The 19,176-nt window shown below is 40.6% G+C and overlaps 3 protein-coding genes and 1 long non-coding RNA gene across 10 annotated transcripts; all 4 read left to right on the top strand.

Annotated features, from left to right (window-relative positions):
• The first annotated feature begins 273 nt into the window (after positions 1-273).
• Positions 274-1,542, top strand: LOC129581655 (uncharacterized). Its single transcript, XR_008689525.1, has 3 exons — positions 274-514; positions 611-671; positions 1,306-1,542. It is a non-coding gene; the product is annotated as an uncharacterized LOC129581655 (long non-coding RNA).
• A 431-nt stretch (positions 1,543-1,973) lies between these two features.
• On the top strand, positions 1,974-9,948 carry LOC129584531 (arrestin domain-containing protein 4-like). 4 transcript variants are annotated; one of them, XM_055476846.1, is made up of 11 exons: positions 1,974-2,437; positions 2,551-2,855; positions 5,394-5,711; positions 6,270-6,505; positions 6,604-6,783; positions 6,941-7,159; positions 7,285-7,399; positions 7,709-8,756; positions 8,852-9,064; positions 9,134-9,250; positions 9,596-9,948. In XM_055476846.1, exons 3-8 carry the CDS (start codon positions 5,474-5,476, stop codon positions 7,960-7,962), a joined length of 1,242 nt encoding a protein of 413 aa, XP_055332821.1. In that variant the 5' UTR covers positions 1,974-2,437; positions 2,551-2,855; positions 5,394-5,473; the 3' UTR covers positions 7,963-8,756; positions 8,852-9,064; positions 9,134-9,250; positions 9,596-9,948. The 4 variants fall into 4 exon arrangements, with proteins under 4 accessions (XP_055332821.1, XP_055332741.1, XP_055332989.1 ...); XM_055476766.1 differs by having other exon boundaries at positions 1,974-2,855; XM_055476930.1 differs by lacking the exons at positions 1,974-2,437; positions 2,551-2,855 and adding an exon at positions 4,152-5,098.
• Positions 9,949-10,394: 446 nt separating this feature from the next.
• LOC129581395 (uncharacterized) lies at positions 10,395-14,899 on the top strand. Of its 3 annotated transcripts, none has more exons than XM_055472463.1 (8): positions 10,409-10,627; positions 10,886-11,244; positions 11,342-11,551; positions 11,661-11,807; positions 12,190-13,387; positions 13,801-13,992; positions 14,294-14,425; positions 14,648-14,899. In XM_055472463.1, exons 5-8 carry the CDS (start codon positions 13,235-13,237, stop codon positions 14,741-14,743), a joined length of 573 nt encoding a protein of 190 aa, XP_055328438.1. In that variant the 5' UTR covers positions 10,409-10,627; positions 10,886-11,244; positions 11,342-11,551; positions 11,661-11,807; positions 12,190-13,234; the 3' UTR covers positions 14,744-14,899. The 3 variants fall into 3 exon arrangements, with proteins under 3 accessions (XP_055328608.1, XP_055328438.1, XP_055328528.1); XM_055472553.1 differs by having other exon boundaries at positions 10,410-10,565; XM_055472633.1 differs by lacking the exons at positions 13,801-13,992; positions 14,294-14,425; positions 14,648-14,899 and having other exon boundaries at positions 10,395-10,627; positions 12,190-13,218.
• A 298-nt stretch (positions 14,900-15,197) lies between these two features.
• On the top strand, positions 15,198-18,151 carry LOC129581567 (uncharacterized). Of its 2 annotated transcripts, XR_008689524.1 has the most exons (7): positions 15,198-15,420; positions 15,528-15,738; positions 15,903-16,013; positions 16,202-17,053; positions 17,299-17,493; positions 17,707-17,817; positions 17,957-18,151. XR_008689524.1 is itself a non-coding variant. In XM_055472758.1 (4 exons), exons 1-4 carry the CDS (start codon positions 16,904-16,906, stop codon positions 18,050-18,052), a joined length of 552 nt encoding a protein of 183 aa, XP_055328733.1. In that variant the 5' UTR covers positions 16,642-16,903; the 3' UTR covers positions 18,053-18,151. The 2 variants fall into 2 exon arrangements, 1 of the variants encoding a protein (XP_055328733.1); XM_055472758.1 differs by lacking the exons at positions 15,198-15,420; positions 15,528-15,738; positions 15,903-16,013 and having other exon boundaries at positions 16,642-17,053.
• Positions 18,152-19,176: the final 1,025 nt, after the last annotated feature.

Raw genomic sequence — 19,176 nt, 5'->3', positions numbered from 1 at the left:
GACCGACATAAATAACCAAACACTGCAAAAAAATCGTATATAACTGCAATTGGTTGAAGACTGATAACTGTTAACATTAGTTCCAAATGCAGCTATTAAGAAAATTTTGAGTGCGCAAATGCAAATCGGCAGTAACACTTTTGCTGCAGAGCTTAATCAGTGAAAGCTGTTGTTACGCCTCTTCTGATTGGCTTAGCCGCAACATCAGTATTCACAGCACGTTCACGTTCAGCGCCGTTGTGCCGTTTTTGCTCCCGAAAACTGACTGCAAAAACAAACAGTCTTTGACTTTCTAAAATCCACGTTTCTAATTTAAATTTTGCATCACCATCTCCAGTTTTTTATTATATGGCTGTCGACAGCCAGATTAATGTTCAGCATTAACGTGAACAGTGCAACTGTTTGCATTTCATGCCTTGAAGCTGCCAAGCGCAGCACTTTATGGAAATGTGCGCAAGACCTGGGCTCGTCTGCAATGCTGTGAAGATCTGAGGAGTTTTGTGCGGATTCTTCGGTAAGATCTTTAGTATCAGCCTCAAATGTCAAACACCAGATTGGTTGAAAAATTATTTGATTTTGTTTGATTTTGTGTCGATGGTTTGATTTGTAGGATTTTGGAAAATGTTGCCCAACAGGATAACTGTGCATGACGACATGCAGTAGGACAGCAGGTACGCATCTGATAAATCATCGTAAACAACCCGCATTTTAGTAGCAGTTTCATTTAAAATAAGATTATTTCCCAAAAACATTCTCATTCTATAGTGCTCCAGTAACACCTCGAAACGCTGTTTTAAATTGCTTTAGACGAATTTTCCGCTGAAATCGTAGTTTGTGTTGGTGCGTATCTACATGCAAGCGTTTAATAACAGGAAGTTTTAAATGTAAAGTTATTCTGATAAATAAAATGTTATTTGTTTGTGACGTTAACTTCCATGTTTTTATTTTGATTTTGAAAAAATTAAACTAGAGAATCTTATAGATTTTATATCAGCAATTCGGCTGGCAATAACTTGTACCGTATACAGCAGAAAATCCTTCTCTTCAAATGACTTTATTAAATCAAAATTTTTTTAATCTTGAAGTAATCTATTTATTTTTATTTGGTTTTCAGCTGCAACAGTGATTTTTATGCTGTATTTTTTCTAATGCAATTGCATGTCAACATGCATGCGTTGTACGGAATAAACCTAAATAATTTCGTCCAGTACAGGAAAACGTTTCGTGGCACCTAGCGCAGTGGAAGTATTTCCAGAAACGTTTGATTTATCAGTAGTTTAAATGCGCTGATGAAATATTTTGCAGGATCAATGAGTGATTGCGTCGGCTTCCCAAAAGCAGATTTGCCGTGCGATGCATGGATGTCGACATCCAAAACTGAATGCAGAATGCCTGGCTAGTGCTACCTTTTTTAGGATCTCATACTGAGCTGTTCAGGCTTTTTAATTCATAGAATATCGGGTTCTGCGTGATAACTGTGTTACGGATCGTGTTTTCATTGCTAATGGCATCGTCGCTGTGTTTTAGACAAGCTCGCTGTTATATACCTGAATAGATATATTTTACATCTAGTACTCATATCGAAATCGGTCATTTTCGTATAAATCTAAGTATTATTACATTACCTATAACATCTACATTTGATTCAAAAGCTATCAATAAACTATATCACAATTCTGACGAGGGAAGGCCACGTTGGGTGCATTTGTGTTCATGCACATCCCAACAACGTATTTGCCTTTGTGGGAAACCATTCAAACCGCAACGCTACCGCACATTTTCCGTTCCTTCGTTGAGTTATCGCAATATATACCGTCTTGTGGACGTTATAGCGGCATATTTGTCCCGAACGCTTATGATACAAAATCGATAATTATATACCACCAAGCGATCAAGTTGTTGAAAATTTGTATGACCTCTACATCCCATATAAGCAACCCGGCAAACAAAGAGCAGTGGGCGCCAAAGTGACTTTTACCAACATCCCGGCAACTGTGGCCGCCTCATGGAATGGCAGCATTACAACAGCATGGACACAATTAACAGTCATGTTCCTTTGAAAGGTAGAAATCGTCCTTGACTTTTTCGCGGTTACGCGTCGCGTACGATCGAATAACGCGCCAAAGAGGGCGCGTACAAACGAGCGCCGGTTTGAAAGACCATCCGTCGTACGTTGTGCATGAATACCCGCATCCGTTTTGTACGACTCGAGCATCCTTTGCATCCCGCGGACAAAATATCATAACATTACATATCCCGCGCGCCAGTCTATTACACTGCACACAGCATACTCCGCGGCGTTGACTCGACTGCCACACGACACATGTTTCCGGATTCCCCCAAATGCTATTTAGCCGTTTGGCCTGGCTATTTCTCCTCGCGTAACAAGGAGGTCAATTGATCATTTACTAGGTGCTCTGTGTGCATATGTGTATGGGTGAGTACGCGTACACAAACTCTCTCTGCGTGTGTTGCATATCTGCATATATATCTACGCGCGCGCCGGTTTGCGCTGGTGTTGTGATATTTTTCCCCTTTAACGCTTAATAGTTGGGAAGAGAGGGAGTGATTCGCACGGCACCGGGTTAGTTTGGTATGCAGCTGCAGCATAACGCATCCCTGACAATTCTCTCTTGACAATCATGCTGGGATATAGTACCGGGCTTCGTCGTCTACTGGATTAAAATGCCGGAGTGAACGGGAATGCTTTGGCGTGTCAGCAGTGTGCTTTACAGGCAGATTATTGGCCTTTAATCTGGAATGGGGAATTACTGGCTGAGTGCTGTCCGCTAAGAGCCGGGGAATTGCTGATTTGTAGGCTGCACCGTTTTCGGCCAGAATAATTCACTTCTGGGGTAAGGAATGGGTTACGCATGGACATTTAGCGCTGAACGATGTTGTAGGAATCGTAAAACGTTGGCGTAGTGTTATATAAGTTTTGTTTGTATAACAATATGCGAATAACGATATGACAATAATTGCTTATAGTAAACGTGCATAGCATTACTAAATATTTTTGTCGTTTCGTAAAATAACGCTATAATATACAGGTAATTTTTATTGGCAGGAACTTGCCCTTTGTGGGTAAAATTGTCCTAATTTTGCGGTTTTTCTGGTTAAAAAACTATTAATTATAGACGTCTCTCGGAAATAAATACAATACAAGTTAACTGCTTAAACTTCTAATAAATTCGAACTTATTGCTTCAGTATTTACTGGCTGTCGACGTAGTATGGTTATCACATACCGCTCTATCGAAACAAACTTTGTACAACTTGATTTGGTTTTTTATGACTTCTTTCCTTCCTGTGTGCACTGATTATGTGCCTCAGAAGCGCTGAGGTCTGTTTGATGATAATTAAACAACTGATTACTGTGTAAAATCACAGCTTAAGCAAACACGGAAACGGTTGATATAAATCAATAATGCGCTAGAGGGATTATAGGAAGAGCTCAATTGAAAGTCTAATATATCACTAACACCGTCTCCGATGCGCACACGCACCCACACAGCAGCAGCCAGCCAGCAGCCGCCGACAGCTGACATGGGGTATTTGGCCTCGTTGGCCAAATCCCCTAGTTATCTGCTTGTTACATCCACTTAATAATTAAACAATATATTATACCGGCTTTATCTATGTCTCCATATTATATTGTTTTCTGTTCCCCGTCCTCAAGGATTTCGCCGATCCCTGAATCGTTTGTGTTGGGAGAACGTGTATGTATATACGTGTTCGGAGAAAAGCGCATTAGTAGCGCTGGATTGCGCGTCACATCGATATATCAGTGAAATGGATTCTCCAATCTATCGATAATGCATGCGCCTACGCAGTATACACATTTTCCCTGTTTATCTCTTGTAGTGTGTGTGCCGTACATCTCCACAGCATCATAAATTTTATTGAAGGCCTGGAAATTGGGGTGCAAGAAGGGATACAGGAAGGGGAAAAAATTGATGACTGTATATCTATGTGCATGGCGCTATACGGACATATACAGTCGTCGTGTATCGATCTGAGCTGCAGTGCTCCGACATTTCTCCTTACATACTTTATTTTGACAGAAAGCCGGGCAAATTAAATTAATTTAATGGCCTCTCCAATTACTCATCGCCCAAAAACTCCAGAGAACACTGCGCTGTACAGCAGCAGACAATCGCGCCAGAGCGCATAGAATTGTCATATATAGTTGTGACTTGTGCAGGGAAAATGGGAAGAAATATTGCCTCTTTCCTGGATGCGAAGGGGATACATGTATATACACGCAACAATGGCATACAAAGTTGGCTACTATTAGCGCACACGGCGCGTTGAAGGATCGTGAATATGATGCCATACACCACGAGTCCCATATAGTGTGCGTCTCAAGGAGTTGTAGTTGGGCCGAAGAGGACATGACAAGGAATAGGTCAATAAACAGCGCACATAATTAAGGATGAAATGCCGGGGATACTGAATGTTCTTGATTTTGAGCTGCGGCCAGAGCATTTGCATGTGAATGGTCCTGTATGGAAATGATTCGCGCAATGCCCTGCCAGATAAAATACTCGGGAGACATCTCTTGAGTGAATTTCAGATCTATACTAAATGCATTTCACAGCACGAATAAATGATTACATTTGACCGGCGTGTATATATACGGCATATAATTCTGCTGCTGATCATTACACAGACATACTTATATATATGCACATACAGGCTATAATCATGTAACCGGCATTGTTACTGGTTGTATGTACACTGGACCTTATGAATAAATGAATACGTTTGCAAACAGATGACTGAATGAACATTGCGGGTCACGTGTTGCCTACGTATACCGCTTGATGAATTAATTTTCCTCTTTAAATTATTGAGCGGCCACTGGGAGATGGTTTGTTGTGGAAGCGCTACGTGTGAAATTAAACTGTCAGTGCATAATTCCTGTCCCCCTGTTCGCGGTCGCATAATGAGCCGATGTCTGCTGTGAAGGAGCAATCCGCGTGAAATGTGACACTGTTGCATAGAATATGATCTCCCGTCAACACGCGGCGCGCTTCCCATTAGTGCGCGCGAGCCGGTGAAGCAGTATCATTTTTCTGTCCAATAACACGGGAGAAGTAAGCATCAGCACGTTGTCTAATTTGCCGTAATGATGTGATACGCGCCGTCACGAAGAGTGATATCTGTGTAAACAAAAAATCTGGGAACGCTATAACACTAAGCGGAACCATGTAAAGAAGCGAATGCTCTTAAAAACGCATAAGAACCTGCAGTTAATGTGCCGGTTGTTGTGTTTTCCGAATAGGCACCGCGTGATCCTATGAATACTTTCGGATCAATTAAAGTGCTGCTGCGTGCCGCATAAACCCCGGGATTTATGGGGAACTTATTGTTTTTCGGCTGTTTCTGTAGATATCCGAGTGTGCGGCTGTTGAAAACGCGGACGTTGACTACACGCACAGCAGAGTGTGCTGCTTCCCGGCGGCTGTGCCATGATGGACTACATACGCCGCTTCGATATCCAGCTGGATCGTGAGTGTGTATATCCGGGTCAATTCTTGGGCGGTCATGTGATACTGGACAATCGGGAGAACATGAAGATCCGCAACATCCGGGCGACATTGCGTGGTAAAGCGCATGTTGAGTGGAAAGTGATGAAGTCGGGTGAAAGACGAACAGTTAAAGATGATCAATACTTTCTCGATGACAAGATCATTGTGTGGGGCAAAGGTACGCGCTACATACTGTATGTAGCTCTCTGTGCAGCAGCATATTTATCCCGTATATTGCGGTTGTAAATGCAAAATGTCCATAAAAGGCCGCGTATATTGAACTCTTGGCTAACACTTTGTACATTTGCCTGCTTGCATGGCTCGATCGATTGATGAGGACTTCAGCCAATATTTGCATAAAGTTTGTTGGGATGTACATGAAATCCCTGAAATCGACTGCGCATTTTCCGCCTGTACACTATCGATTATGCGCATAGCTAACAAATTAACATCCTCGCGCCTCGATATTTCAATACCACAGACTGTTCTATAAATCGCTTTCAGTAATGCATTAAAGATTTAGACAATGCTTTGACTAGAATGTGTGTGCCATTAATTTTTTTGCACTGATCAAAATTAATTGTTACACCGTATATATATGAAAACTGTATTTAACAAACATCCACGTAGCAGCGATAAATTAATTCCTAAGATATATACATTAAAATTATAGGAATGATGCAGGTTTAACAATAATTGTAATGTAAATTGACTAATTGAATTTTCGTTCGTATAGACAGGACGGACGAGTCGATACCTATCCTGCCGCGTGGCCAGCACCAGTTCCCCTTTAAATTCCTTCTACCTGATCCGGCCAATCAGCCGATGGCGTGCTCTTTCGAAAGCCGTACCGGTACCATCCGTTACTATGTGAAAGTGACCATTGACATTCCCTACGCCTCCCCACCGCAAGGTATCAAATACTTCACATTAGTCGGTCCGACAATCGACTGCAATGAGGATAAATACATGGTACGGAGCGGTGATGATATCGTTAGTGATCATTAATTTTTATATATCCGCGTGCATGTCGGGACAGCCGCACCATACATGCTGATTAACCATTACAGACGCCCGTCATTGCCCAGGACATTAAAGTGCTCTGCTGTCTTTGTTGCCGGAAAGGACCAATTAGTTTACATTGCACGTTGCCACGAACCGCCTATTGTTCCGGTGAACGGCTGGAATTCCAGGCTGAACTTAACAATCAGTCCAATGAAGCGGCCCAGCTCCGGCTACAGCTCTATCAAGTAAGGAAACTAAGCAAATTATGTGATTGGTAAAAACCATGAAATAACTTTTAATTGTCCCTCCGACCTTGAGCGCAAAGCCTTACATTACCACGGTTTTTGGCTGTGACGCTTCCTGTGAGCCCTCTTATAATTCCCGATTTCCACTGTTTTGCAGTATGTGGAATACTTTATCGATCGCGGACCGCTGGGTGTTAGCAAGGATGTGTGCCATATGGTAATGCAGGTATTCGGCTCCGAGGTCGAACCCGATTCCAACTGGAAGAGCAGTTTAGACAGCGAACCCGAAAAGGACAAATCCAAATGGATAATTCCTGTGGTGCCGCCCACACTTATTGGAGTGTGTCGTCTCATTCAGATATACTATGTGCTCAAAGTAAGCTGTAGCATCGTACATTTATCGAACAAGAAAAATAATTCGCAAGTTCGCCTAGAGTGCAGCATTTGTCATGACGTTTGTCCAGTGCTGCTTGCTTGTTATATTAGTGTTCTTGCCCACAGGTTTGTGTTGTTATGAAAAACTCTGGCGAAGATCTCCATATGGAATTTCCTTTAACAATTGCAACGAAACCGGCTCGAGATAAAAACACTGGCATTGTACCATCAATTTCATACGGTTCGTTTTGAATTCGTTTACATGCGGCCAGTTTACATTGAAATCTTACCAGTGCATGTTCAGTTCAGATTAGGTTTACAGTACAGATATAAGCACGCAAAATGACCGGTGTTTTAATTAGCGCTGATAATTATACAAGTAGTCACTGCGAAGTTGCACGTGCATCCAATTGGAAGTTACCGTTCTGGTTTTGAAAATATAGTACAGGCCGCTTTTGTGTGCGAAGAACTACGCAGTATTTTGGCACGTGATTTTTTGTTGAAGAGACTATTGCAACTGTGATGGCATGACCTTTTGTCATTTTTATAGAAGAAGCTGCGGAACATGTTGAAGGAGGAATGTACATCAGCCCCGAATTCCAAATCGGCCAAGTGTATGACGGTACACTGGGGTTAAGTGAAGGACCAGACGAGGTCATTCTATACCGACCGAGTTATGTGAAAGTGGGCCCCGATCGCCAACAACAAATCGCCAGCACATCCAAAGGTGTCAACCACAGTGCGCATGCACATGTCAACAATAATATTATCCAGGAAATTCCGCCGTTCCATCGGAAGGCCTAAAATTGTCAGATTGTTTTCTAGGATTCATTTGTAACCAGACGTGTTGCACGACTGTTTTTGTTGACATTTTCTTGCACGATTTGAGTAGTTATACGAAGCACAAGCAATGAACTCTATTGGTACACCGTGTGTGGTAAATGATTAATATCAAAATTCGGTTGGTATATGATAAACATGCATTGAAAATAGTAAATGGCGATCCATTTATTGAAAAGCTGAAAACCGCTGACATCATATCAGCCGAAGTCGAGATAAGTGCATATTATGTTTCGCAGCGCGCTTCACTTGCACCAGTTAACGAATATTAGAAAGTGAGACGAGACTTTCTTTTATGTGGCTTTCCGAGACGAACAATCTCTTTGCATCCATTTACCGCAGTCATAATTATATCCTGGATGGTAGTAGTAGTAAATTATTTGATTATTAGAGGTTTAAAAATCCCTCTCGATAGATGTATCAATACGTCTCGATACGTATAAACCCCTCTCGATAAATGTACTGACCGTTCTGGCCTAACGCTTTTTTCTCAACAGTTGAAAAGCAGCAATTGTGACTTGCTGAAACAAACTGCCTTACTACAGAAGGTCCCTTCGGTTCTCTGTCATCAGCGCTGAAAGGAATTTCTATCCTTTTATACCTCCTCACAGCACAGATCAATTTACGCTTTTAGACAGTGCGTATCGATATCGTGCAGCATTTGCACCTGGAATTTCATTTCTGCCTACAAAATGCACAAGTTGATGGTGGCTGGATGCCTGTCAACAGGTCCCGGCATAATAATGTTTTTAGCCTGGGTAAATCAAGAACGGTTGATTTCGAAAAACAGTGAACTCGGTCTGCTGGATGTTAGTCTATTTTAACTGATACAGTCAACCGTTCTGTGTTGCAGTTGTTTTCTATTGCTGGAGTGATTTCGTATGAAGTTTTCCGATTCCAGTATCCGGATTTACATTTGGCACTGACCTCATCGTACCCGATCTACTCCTTTCATGAAGTCAATTTCATTGCATCCTGCGTAATGCTGTTTCTCATACTAGTAGGATGGGCCGTATTTATGTGTACAAATGGATCTTCGGGCTCACGAGGCTGTGGGAAGGTCCTGGTGAGCGAGCACCGATTTTGCAACAAGCTCTTGCTGTTTAACTGATAATGTTTGCGTTTTGATTCAAAGCTTGGCGGTCATTCACTCATCTGGACGGTATTATTGTTGGTGTCATCTTCGGTAATGGTGACGCCTAACTGGCACACGTATGGGTCAACTGATCTGGAAGCTATAAAGGCATCGGGTGTAAGTTTTAGTGTTTTTCAGACTAAACGGCGTTATGCGACAGCTTAACAAAAGGTCACTATCACACGCTCAGAATTCAGTGTTATGTCATAGTCACTCCTCTAACACACACTCCTGCGTCTCGTCGTTAACTTTGCTTTTACTTTTGTGTCTCTTTCTCCATTACTTTTACTTACTATTTGCTTTTCCATCGTATAATTACTTCCTTCTTGACAAAAATCCTGCTCTACCCTGCGTTGCCACTCTGCGCTGACTGATTCGCAAACATTTTCAAGTTTGCGAGTCAGCTTTTACAATAGCAGCTAAAAATAGTATGTGTATCATACAATACTTCTCGTTTTTTAGGTGTGCGGATTATGTGAAATGGGATGCCTAATATTAGTGAGCATTCCTTTTCTTACGGGAATGAAGACAAACGCTTGCATGGGCAGCGAAGATTATCATGCATGATATTGCCAGTGACGGAATATGGTGTACAGTAGCAGCGTAGTACGTACTTCTATATATCTTTACTCGTACTTTCCATTATTCGCTGTACTTTCTCGATCGTTTCTCTTTTGTTTCCGGATTTACTTTTGGTTGTTTCTACACGGATGCGCCGTGTCTATATAAGTCCGTGAGTGGCAGTATTTTAGGTCGTCAGTTCTCTCATTACGAGTTTTGGCAGTTTCGGAGTTCAGAATTAAAATATCGTCGGAGATGCAGTTCTCGCTTCGCGTAGATTCGTAGACTTAGCTATGCCACATTGAGATACCAGCTCATACTCGGTCGTTGAGTAGGTCGGTAGGATAGATTATTTACGGTAATTATTCCTATCGTACTGATCTCTCCGTCACCAGTCTTTTGTAATGAAAACAAGCTTCAGTCAGCAAAAGACCAAAATATTCTGAACCGAAATGCTGAAAAAAGGAATGCAATAAGTAACCATCCTGTTGTATATTAGCGTGTCGGTGTACATTGCATTGTGGAAAAATTATGGAATGTTCAGATGATCAGATTTGTTGTTGGTATACATCTCTTCTTACAAAACATGCGTGCGTTCTTGTCAGAACCGGTTTTTGTGTACGCGATGATGTCATTAATTGGGACTTTGCGGCGGTACGGCATCCACGGCGTAGTACAATTCAGTTGCAAAATACCACAGCAGAAATTATTTTTCTGTTTTTCATCGTTGTTGTTTTTACACAGATATTTTTCAAAGTGTTTTGTGGTTGCGATTTTCTGGTTTTGCAGTAATTTTCTTGTCAAATCATACAGACACTCATTTTATTCCGTTAAAATAAAGTGGTTTTATAATTACGCGCTTCCTCTAAGCGTAAGTATTGTAACAAAGGATTATTAACTTGGAGAATGCAACTGGATGCGCACATTAATATGGTAATGTACTACAACATATAGAAAATAATGTACTACAACATATATGTACTACAACATATATGTGCTATTTAGTATGTATTTCAGTACAACAGATGAATCAAATCATTGGCGCGCTCTACAGCCACGGCAATAGCCGAACAGATAATATTCTACTTCAGTTATCAGCTGTTCTTGCTGCTTAAATCTTACAAGGCCATGATAGATAAGATTGCAGTAAATTCAGATTTCACATGCATTACGCGTTTATTATCGTTTCAGGCCTTCAGCGGTAAATCAACATAGAACACCGTTGCAGTAACTGAACTTCGGCAAACGCATATTGCGTCACAGTTCAACCTGCTGTGGCATGAACCGGAAGTCGACGGTTTTGCACCACAAAATGCGCAACGCGTTACTGCATGTTTCCTCTGAACTGACCATTTTCTCTCTCTTACACTTCCATGTACAAAACAATTTTTGTAACTTAAAATTAATCTCATTATTTTTTCTTGGGTCGTTTTTCTTTTCTGGTTTTATGGAAAAGTAGTCGACATTATCTGTAATCTATAAGAATGCGGCCGCCGGCAGTCAATGGATTTCTCTTAACGGTTCCTGGCGCAATGACGTTTGTGGCCTTGGTATGTTACACATTTACAATTCACATAAACCCTTCGACCTCAGCAAAATTCGTAATTATGCAAAAGAACTTTGTCTTAAGGAAAACTTTTGTTGCAGTTATTTGCCCTTGCGGGAATAATATCCTACGAAATTTTCCGGCTACAGGAACCAACCGTGCATCTCTGGCTAACCTTCACATACTCCATGTACACTTTTCATGAAGTAAACGTCATTGGTTCATTCATTACCCTGGTGTTATTATTCGTTGCATCGATTGTTATATTATCTTGCAACACAAAAATGAACGGGAATATGCTGAAGATGGTGGTAAGCTGAATGCCGTTTTCCAAATTATTAAACTTAATTTTATTAATAAACTTAACTGTATTTAATTAAATGCGCAGTAATCCTACGGACGCTTTTTTATGGTTGGTAGGCGCTTGTTCATGCTGCTATCTGGACAATTCTTTTAATGGTGTCCTCGTCAGCTATGGTTACGCGAAGTTGGCACTACTTTTTCTTCAAAGATACTCCAAGTTCACGTGCTAGGGAGGTGGATCTGCAGACGGTTATGGCTTCCGGCGTAAGTGATGCCAAAGTTACGCTTTACTAGCGGTGGCACTTTTTTAGCAGATTTTATATATTAATTTTAATTATCTACCTATGCGTAACAATAATTATCTACCTATGTTGCACGTACACAGCTTTTCCGTTAAGCGTTTTTTTTTAGCAGATTTTATATATTAATTTTAATTATCTACCTATGCGTAACAATAATTATCTACCTATGTTGCACGTACACAGCTTTTACGTTTAAGTGCAATGCGGCGCACGCTTTTGTACTTCCGGTGGCGCGGTACATGATCTTAGTTATTTAAGTCACAGTCGTATTGCATCTGTACAGTATGTTCTCAACTAAAATTATTTCTTGTGGGTGTTTGACGTAGTGTTGATATAATTTTTAGGTGTGCGGATTATGTGAAATGGGATGCTTAATAATTACTGTTGCCATTCTTCTCTTGGACCGAATTGGAATATTTAAAACAAATGCATATCAGACATAAAATTTCATATACCTAGCTAAACGAATTTCGAATTTGCAATTATTTTTCAAAAAAGTTGTATAAACTTCCCGATGGGAGTGCGGATAAAGTAGCTTGCAATATCAACCTCCACTGCAGAGATGCATATGTTACGATGGTACCGACGTGATCATCGACAAAGCAGATGCGTCAGTGGATTGTGATTGATCATGCATGACTGTTGAAGAACTAATTACGTGTTTTTCTTTGAAAATTTTCATTGTAAATTTCGTTTATGGAAAAAATAGTAACAAGAAATTTTAATTAAGATAAGTGCAGAGTATGACACCTTACTCTGCCCGTGCGCGTAACATATCAACACTACCTTGATAGTAAGTTAGTAATTAAAAAGTATGGCATTTACAAAGCGCGTATTGCGCAGCATACGTTCTGGCGAAGCCGGTAGCTCCACAATCACACTAAAGTGTTAGTCCTAAAAGTGAATAACTATGCCTACCTCGTACAGATAATTATTCTAGAACACCATATTGGTCTACAGCAATCAGCAAGTACTACAACAGGCATAAAATTAACCGTACATACAAACAGCATTAATTATAAATGCTACATTTTACACCAGACACTGGCCATATATACATAGTTTTACGTACTATACTTTAGGATTGAGGAAATCATGTTGTATTTGTCATTTGCTATTAAAAGCCGTAAAGCACTACCATCCCCATTCACCGTCACACAATGCAAACGATAGCGATAGAAAGCTGTGTGGTGATAAAGGTCATATTTGTCTTGCGTTATATAAGTGATAAGATTGTTAGATGGGAGCTGCCCGGAAAGTTTGTGTATGTTTAGCAATGCTCATAGTCTTATACGCTATGGATGCTTGTGTTATTGGCGTTCTTCAATAAACCGCAACTGATCTGCTTATTTGTTCTCCCCCTTTTAATTAATCCGAGAATAATTCGAAATGATGGCGGAAATGCCTCCATCTGGTGGGTCCTTCAATGGCGGCTACCCTCCGCCCGCAGCGGCCATGCCGGCCTCGCGATCGGCTGGAGGAATCGGTTTTAATAGGCGTTATTTTACCAGTATTGGCGGTATTTGCACGGTTGTCGCTATGGTAAGTTCAGTCTGTTTCTTTTCTTTTTGTTTTTAACGTTTCACAAAAACCAGCGCAGCATACATTATATCTGTATGCCCAGAATATCTGTTTTGTTAACGCTGGAGCGGTCTATTCAAATATTTCGGTACCTGGAGACATGTGTACGCACAATAAAAATTTATTTGAGTATTTATTCTATGTCGTGCATTAAAAAACTGGATATGTATGATTATATTGGTACTGCAAGGTTAATCATTCTTGTTTTAAAATAGCACTTACTATAATGTGATCAAAACTAATTAAAGCAAGTCCCTTCTTCTTTCCCCCCTCTTCTCTTTCTCCCGCACAGCTAATCGGGATCTAAGTCAGGATGAAAAAAAGCAGGAAAGAACATCAGTTTGATTGGTTTACCTTTCGTTTTTTTATATTAGGTTTGCGCACTTATTGCCATGATCTGCGTTGAATCAACTGTGTCACAACCCGTGGGCTGGCGCGCTAGTCAAGTGGCTTTCCATGAGTTTTCCGTCATCACATCCTGGATATTCCTGAGTATCTTTATTGTTTTTGCCGGGTTTTCTGTGCACAACATGCTGGGATTGACGGAATCCACGATGAATTTTATTGTACGTTATTGCTCGAATGATTTCGCGCATGTCGAGTTGTTGCAAATCACTTTTTGTCATAATCTACAATGTCCACGGTATCGCTCAAGTATACATACGTACTTTTTTTAAAATGCGCGCCAGAATTATAGCACGAATTGCATACTAATTATAACGATGACAGGTGCATTACAGATTGTACGAGTACTTGCGCCGAAGACTATTTAAAGAATAAAGTTTAAGCCAGAATTTCGATTGACAAGTTTCTGAAATGAAATGTTTAATCTTCTTGAAATACTGTATGTTGTGTTTGATTTCGAAGGTAATTGGGCATTCCGCTTTTTGGTGCTTCTTCACTTTTGTTTCCTCGTGTGTAATCGCGACCCATGCCAATGCACTCAAGCCCTTCACTAGCCTTGCCGGAGTCAGCGTTGCCGGCTACGAAGCCAGTGCAGTAAGTGCAGGCTTGAGAATCAACGTTTCTACGAGTACCACCGTTCTATGCCATGTATTTCAAGAATGAAGCTATTATTTTTACCGTTTGTTTGAACACTTATGAAGTTATAATAAAACTGCACATCACGTACTCCAGTAAATTAAGGTACGGTGTATCAAAGAAAATTTAGTATCGGAAAATCGTACGATACCTGTCTCTTCTTTACCTTCTTTATCTTAGGCGTTTGGATTTTTTGAAAGTTTTGCCCTCCTTGGCGCTGCCGTGATTACCGTGCTCCACGTGGTGAACAAATTCCATGCACCCTCGTTTGACTGATTTTAAACCGTACCAAAACGTTGGTCTTTGTTTTCTGACAACTGCCGTAGTAAAACAGACATTGTCCAGGTTCTTTGTTGGCGAATTTGCAAGAAAAATATTTAGTATAACTCTGTAAGAAGGTTGCGCTCCGTAATAAAATTTGGAAATATCTGAGTAATGAGTCGCACATACCTTGTAAAATTTTTGTTTAGAGGGGTATGCCAGTATAAACAGGTACTCACCAGTCACCGTGCACGAAACTTGTTTACACACGGCGCATGCTGCACGTTTGCTTTTTGAATATTATTGTATACGGGTACACTAAGTGCAAGAAACACATTATGGATAAATATTTACCGTCACGGCCAACATTACTAATAACGGAGGATATTAAACGAAGTAAGAAAACTTCAGAAACTCAAACATTCGCATTGTGTCACACCCATACAGTATACCGAAATATAACACAGATATTAAGTACGGAAGGTTAGCTGTTTGTATTAAGTACTTGGAGATTTCAGCTACAGTTAAACAGTCCTGAAGCTGATTAACCGATTCTGAGTACAAATGCCCAATGCCAAAATGATAGGGAATGCTCAATCTCTTCACAGTACTGTCTTCGGCGTGGAGAATCAAAAGCACTCACGTCAGCTTCCCGAGCGTCGCGTGGGCGAATTAAATAAAGCATTTTTGAGGTCGGTGATCGGAATTTTATTAATTTTGTCAGTGGTAAGATATCTTACAAACTTGCATAATCATGGTAAACGATATTCTATTTAAAAAGTAATTTTTAGATTTTCAGTTTTTGTGGATTCGTTTGCGCGGAAATCTTCAAGTACGATCACAAAGCCGGTCCTGATGGCTATTTTACTTTCTGGAGTAAAAATTCCAAATTTGTTTATCACGAAGTGTGCATGGTTACTTCCTGGTTATTTTCGTCCGCACTTTTAGCCATAGCCTTATTTTCGCTGGATAAATGGTTCGGAATGCACCCAAAAGTCATGGCCAACATGGTAAGGTCACGAATCACGGCGAATGCCTCTATCATGCTCTATGTGCACAGATAGCAATATGTGCAAAGAACTGCTTAATTTATTGCTACTGCCAAGCTGAGTCGCAGTGTTGCCGCTCGCTGAAATACTCCCAACTTCCTTTGGAAAAATGATATTTTTGGTAGATCTTGATCCACTCATCTTTCTGGGCATTTTTGATCTTGATATCGTCTTCTTATGCGGCCAGTATCGGATACATTTATAATTTAACGGTATCGCCTCTGGATTTTAGTGCCGTAAGTGATGTATAATTTGCGCCCATATTTATATTTGACCAAATTTAATTTACACTTTTTTAACGCAACTACTACTGCATGTTTTAAGTACCTACAGCACTATGACATTATATACGCGTGGTAATTACAAGCCTGGGTTGGTATAACTTATAAAGAATCAAGATGAAGCTGTTTTTGTGTTTTTTTAGACATTCGGCTTCCTTGAACTGCTCTCTTTGTTAGGATTGGTCATCTACATATGCATTCCGTCAATACTGTACAAGTCCAATCCGGCAATGGCTGTTTTTTGATACAATAATCATATCCTATATATGCTCGAGATCTAGTTTGCTACGCCCTGATTCTGGGGTTTAATTAACTTTTATGGACAAAGCCAGACGACGTTAGAAACCCGTTAACTGGCATTTTTTACAACAGTGAGATTACTACGCTAGTACGCTCAAATTTGTGCATTTTGAAGACAAGTCTATCTAGTTTAGTAATGAGATCACAGTCACCCAGATCATGTCTTAAAAGTGGTGATAAGATCAAATCAGGAAATTACTCACCGAATGTCGGCATATCGCTTGATATGTACGCAGATTAGATTAGTAATTATTATGGTTGACATGTTCGATAAATGTTCATGAAAACTTCGTACCGAGCAAGACTCAAACTTAAGAATCACCATGCGGACCAGGAAGTCAATATGATTAACCTAAGAGCGACGAAAAAAGAGTAAATACGTTTCCTTATCGTTCCTGCAGTGATAAGGGCATATAGCATACAGTCAGTATTATCCACCTGGGAACCTAATAATCTGAAACTATAACTGCCGTTAGCGCAGTCTCTTTGGGAAGCAGCGAGACTGTATAGATTCTTCTGGAATCTGGATAAATTTTACTTCGAAAATGATGGCCGACGTGGACTCCAAAAATTCGACGATAAATCCGGGCTACACAATTTCTGCGCCTCCGTCAACCACAGAAACACGGCAGGTTGGAACAATCAATAGGCGATTCATCCAGTCTCCCGCGGGAATTCTAACAATAGTGGCAGAGGTAAATGTTTTAAACATCTAAATGTAGTGAGGCAGTCTATGCTGCTCCATATCCATGTTTCTGAAACCGGCTTCAGTGTTTCAAACCCACGACGGACAATTCAGTATACATACAGTATACTTGGAATATCAGTTTTTTTATACTTAATCATTTGTGCAGTATTTTTGCCGTATTATATGAGTTGTATCGCATCAGCCCAATGAATGTAAATCGCAGCTTCTAGTTGTAGACATCTTCTGATGCAGATTCTTGCCTTCTGTGGACTTATCAGTACCGAAGCGCTGAAAACGCAGAACTGGTGGGTTGCTGGCTGGCACAGCTTTATCTTCCATGAATTCTGCGTAGTTACTTCCTGGTTGTTCGTGGCCATCTTCATAGCCGCTGCTGTCTTCTCATTGGATAAATTCTTTAATATCAAATCCACCGTGATGGCGTACATAGTAAGCAAGTAAACGTTAGACTCGTTCGGTTTTTACAGAAACCAGTTTTCCAGTAACGAAACTGGCAACACGGTTTTGTACGTATAATGCAGTCAGGAAGTAAGAAGTTATGGTTATGAAGGTCTCGAAGCATCTTCACAGACGTGTAAACAAGGCGTTACTTTACGTCTGGTAGGGTTGACAAAATTCCTGAATTTCTGTTGTTTTTTTTAGCTAATAGTTCATTCTGCATTTTGGACTTTCTTCTTACTGGTATCTTCTTCGTGCATGGCCACCAATACTCGGTACATCGGCTACGGATATTCCGCCGCGCAAGCTAGCACGGTAAAGAGCTGACATTTTAGTTGTACAGAATGGCAGAATACTGTGCCAGAGTGTCAACCACAATGAACCAGTATTAATAACTGTGACTGTAATGACAGTTAAACATCAGTACATACAAAGTGAATGTTTTATCTTTCAGGCGTTTGGTTTTCTGGAAATGCTTAGTCTCCTTGGAGTGGTAGTTTCCATCTTCGCTCCTCCATTCTTTGGCCGACAAAACACTAGCATTTTTTGACTTTGAAAATTAACTGCATAGCATACCTGAACCGAAAGAGCTGTGTTTCGCCGCTATCTTGACTGGGTCACGAGAACAAAACAAGTCAGTACAACCAAAGTTTCTTTGTGCGAAAGCAAACTGCGAAAGGTTCCTTAAGCATATCTGTATATCTTTTGGGCATTTGCAGAGATACCCTTGCACTTGACTACGCATCAAGCAGAATTAATTCACTGTAATTAAACGACGAGCTTATGGTACTTAACATCTTGAGAGGTTCAGTAAACCAGAACCAGTTTTATCTCAAAATTTTTAACAAGCTGCTCCTGAGCTGCTAAAACTGCTGCTTTCTGTTCGAAATTGCGAGTGCTACATCATTAGATCGTTTAGATGAGCTAAATGCAAGATAAACTGCTCACAAAAATAGCAAGAAAGAGTAAGTGCATATAATGGAAAGCGAAACAAAGGTCAACCGCCTGGCGACAAAAGCTGGTGTAGCGAGAGCACAGCACGATGATTGGCTACATAACTGCTACCGTACACAAGTGGCCACTGGCTTGGTTGCATTCATCACCTTGTATTATGTACCTGTCCGGACGAAGAACGGCTCTTATCTGGAAGGTATCAGCTCAAAGTCATAGTTTTTGTTTCGTGATGCATTTTTTCCTTCATTTGGACACGGAGGCCTCTGGCACCATCGTGGCCAAATGCTGATCTCTGTTTACTTGCTTGTTCTTATTGGCGAGACATATATTGAACGACATTATTAATGACAGACGAACTCGATCTCATAGGCAGTTATATCCACCTGAAGGGTTTTGAATATACGATCCTTGGTGACACATTGTACGTGATTTGAACGTGGGTATTTTGATCATTGACATCCGGCACTGACAATTATACAACTGATACGAACACAAACAAGGAATATTTATGATGATGCATGTCTTCAACATTTGAAACTATTGCCTTTAATGCTGGCACCTCCCATTCCCGTGATGCAATTAAAGTTCAAGCTTTCAACCTAAAAATTAACGCCAGATCATTACTTCATTCAGTTTGCTTGCAGGATCATAACGTTGAATGTAATAATGTATAATTTCTCTCGTCTCCAATAATGCATCACCGGTTCATCAAAGAGTGAT

This window comes from Paramacrobiotus metropolitanus, unplaced genomic scaffold (assembly GCF_019649055.1).
Source record: "Paramacrobiotus metropolitanus isolate TYO unplaced genomic scaffold, Prichtersi_v1.0 Parri_scaffold0000001, whole genome shotgun sequence".
In the NCBI taxonomy this organism is placed as follows: Eukaryota; Metazoa; Tardigrada; class Eutardigrada; order Parachela; family Macrobiotidae; genus Paramacrobiotus; species Paramacrobiotus metropolitanus.
The sequence above is the reverse complement of the archived record's forward strand: the minus strand, read 5'-3'. Positions and strand labels throughout refer to the sequence as shown.

Coding starts and splice junctions, on each gene's coding strand:
- LOC129584531 (XM_055476846.1), top strand. CDS start 5,474: ATGATGGACTACATACGCCGCTTCGATATCCAGCTGGATCGTGAGTGT. Junction 6,506..6,603: donor GCAATGAGGATAAATACATG/GTACGGAGCGGT, acceptor TAACCATTACAG/ACGCCCGTCATTGCCCAGGA. Junction 7,400..7,708: donor TGTACCATCAATTTCATACG/GTTCGTTTTGAA, acceptor TCATTTTTATAG/AAGAAGCTGCGGAACATGTT.
- LOC129581395 (XM_055472463.1), top strand. CDS start 13,235: ATGATGGCGGAAATGCCTCCATCTGGTGGGTCCTTCAATGGCGGCTAC. Junction 13,388..13,800: donor TTTGCACGGTTGTCGCTATG/GTAAGTTCAGTC, acceptor TTTTTATATTAG/GTTTGCGCACTTATTGCCAT. Junction 13,993..14,293: donor AATCCACGATGAATTTTATT/GTACGTTATTGC, acceptor TTGATTTCGAAG/GTAATTGGGCATTCCGCTTT.
- LOC129581567 (XM_055472758.1), top strand. CDS start 16,904: ATGATGGCCGACGTGGACTCCAAAAATTCGACGATAAATCCGGGCTAC. Junction 17,054..17,298: donor TTCTAACAATAGTGGCAGAG/GTAAATGTTTTA, acceptor CTTCTGATGCAG/ATTCTTGCCTTCTGTGGACT. Junction 17,494..17,706: donor CCACCGTGATGGCGTACATA/GTAAGCAAGTAA, acceptor TGTTTTTTTTAG/CTAATAGTTCATTCTGCATT.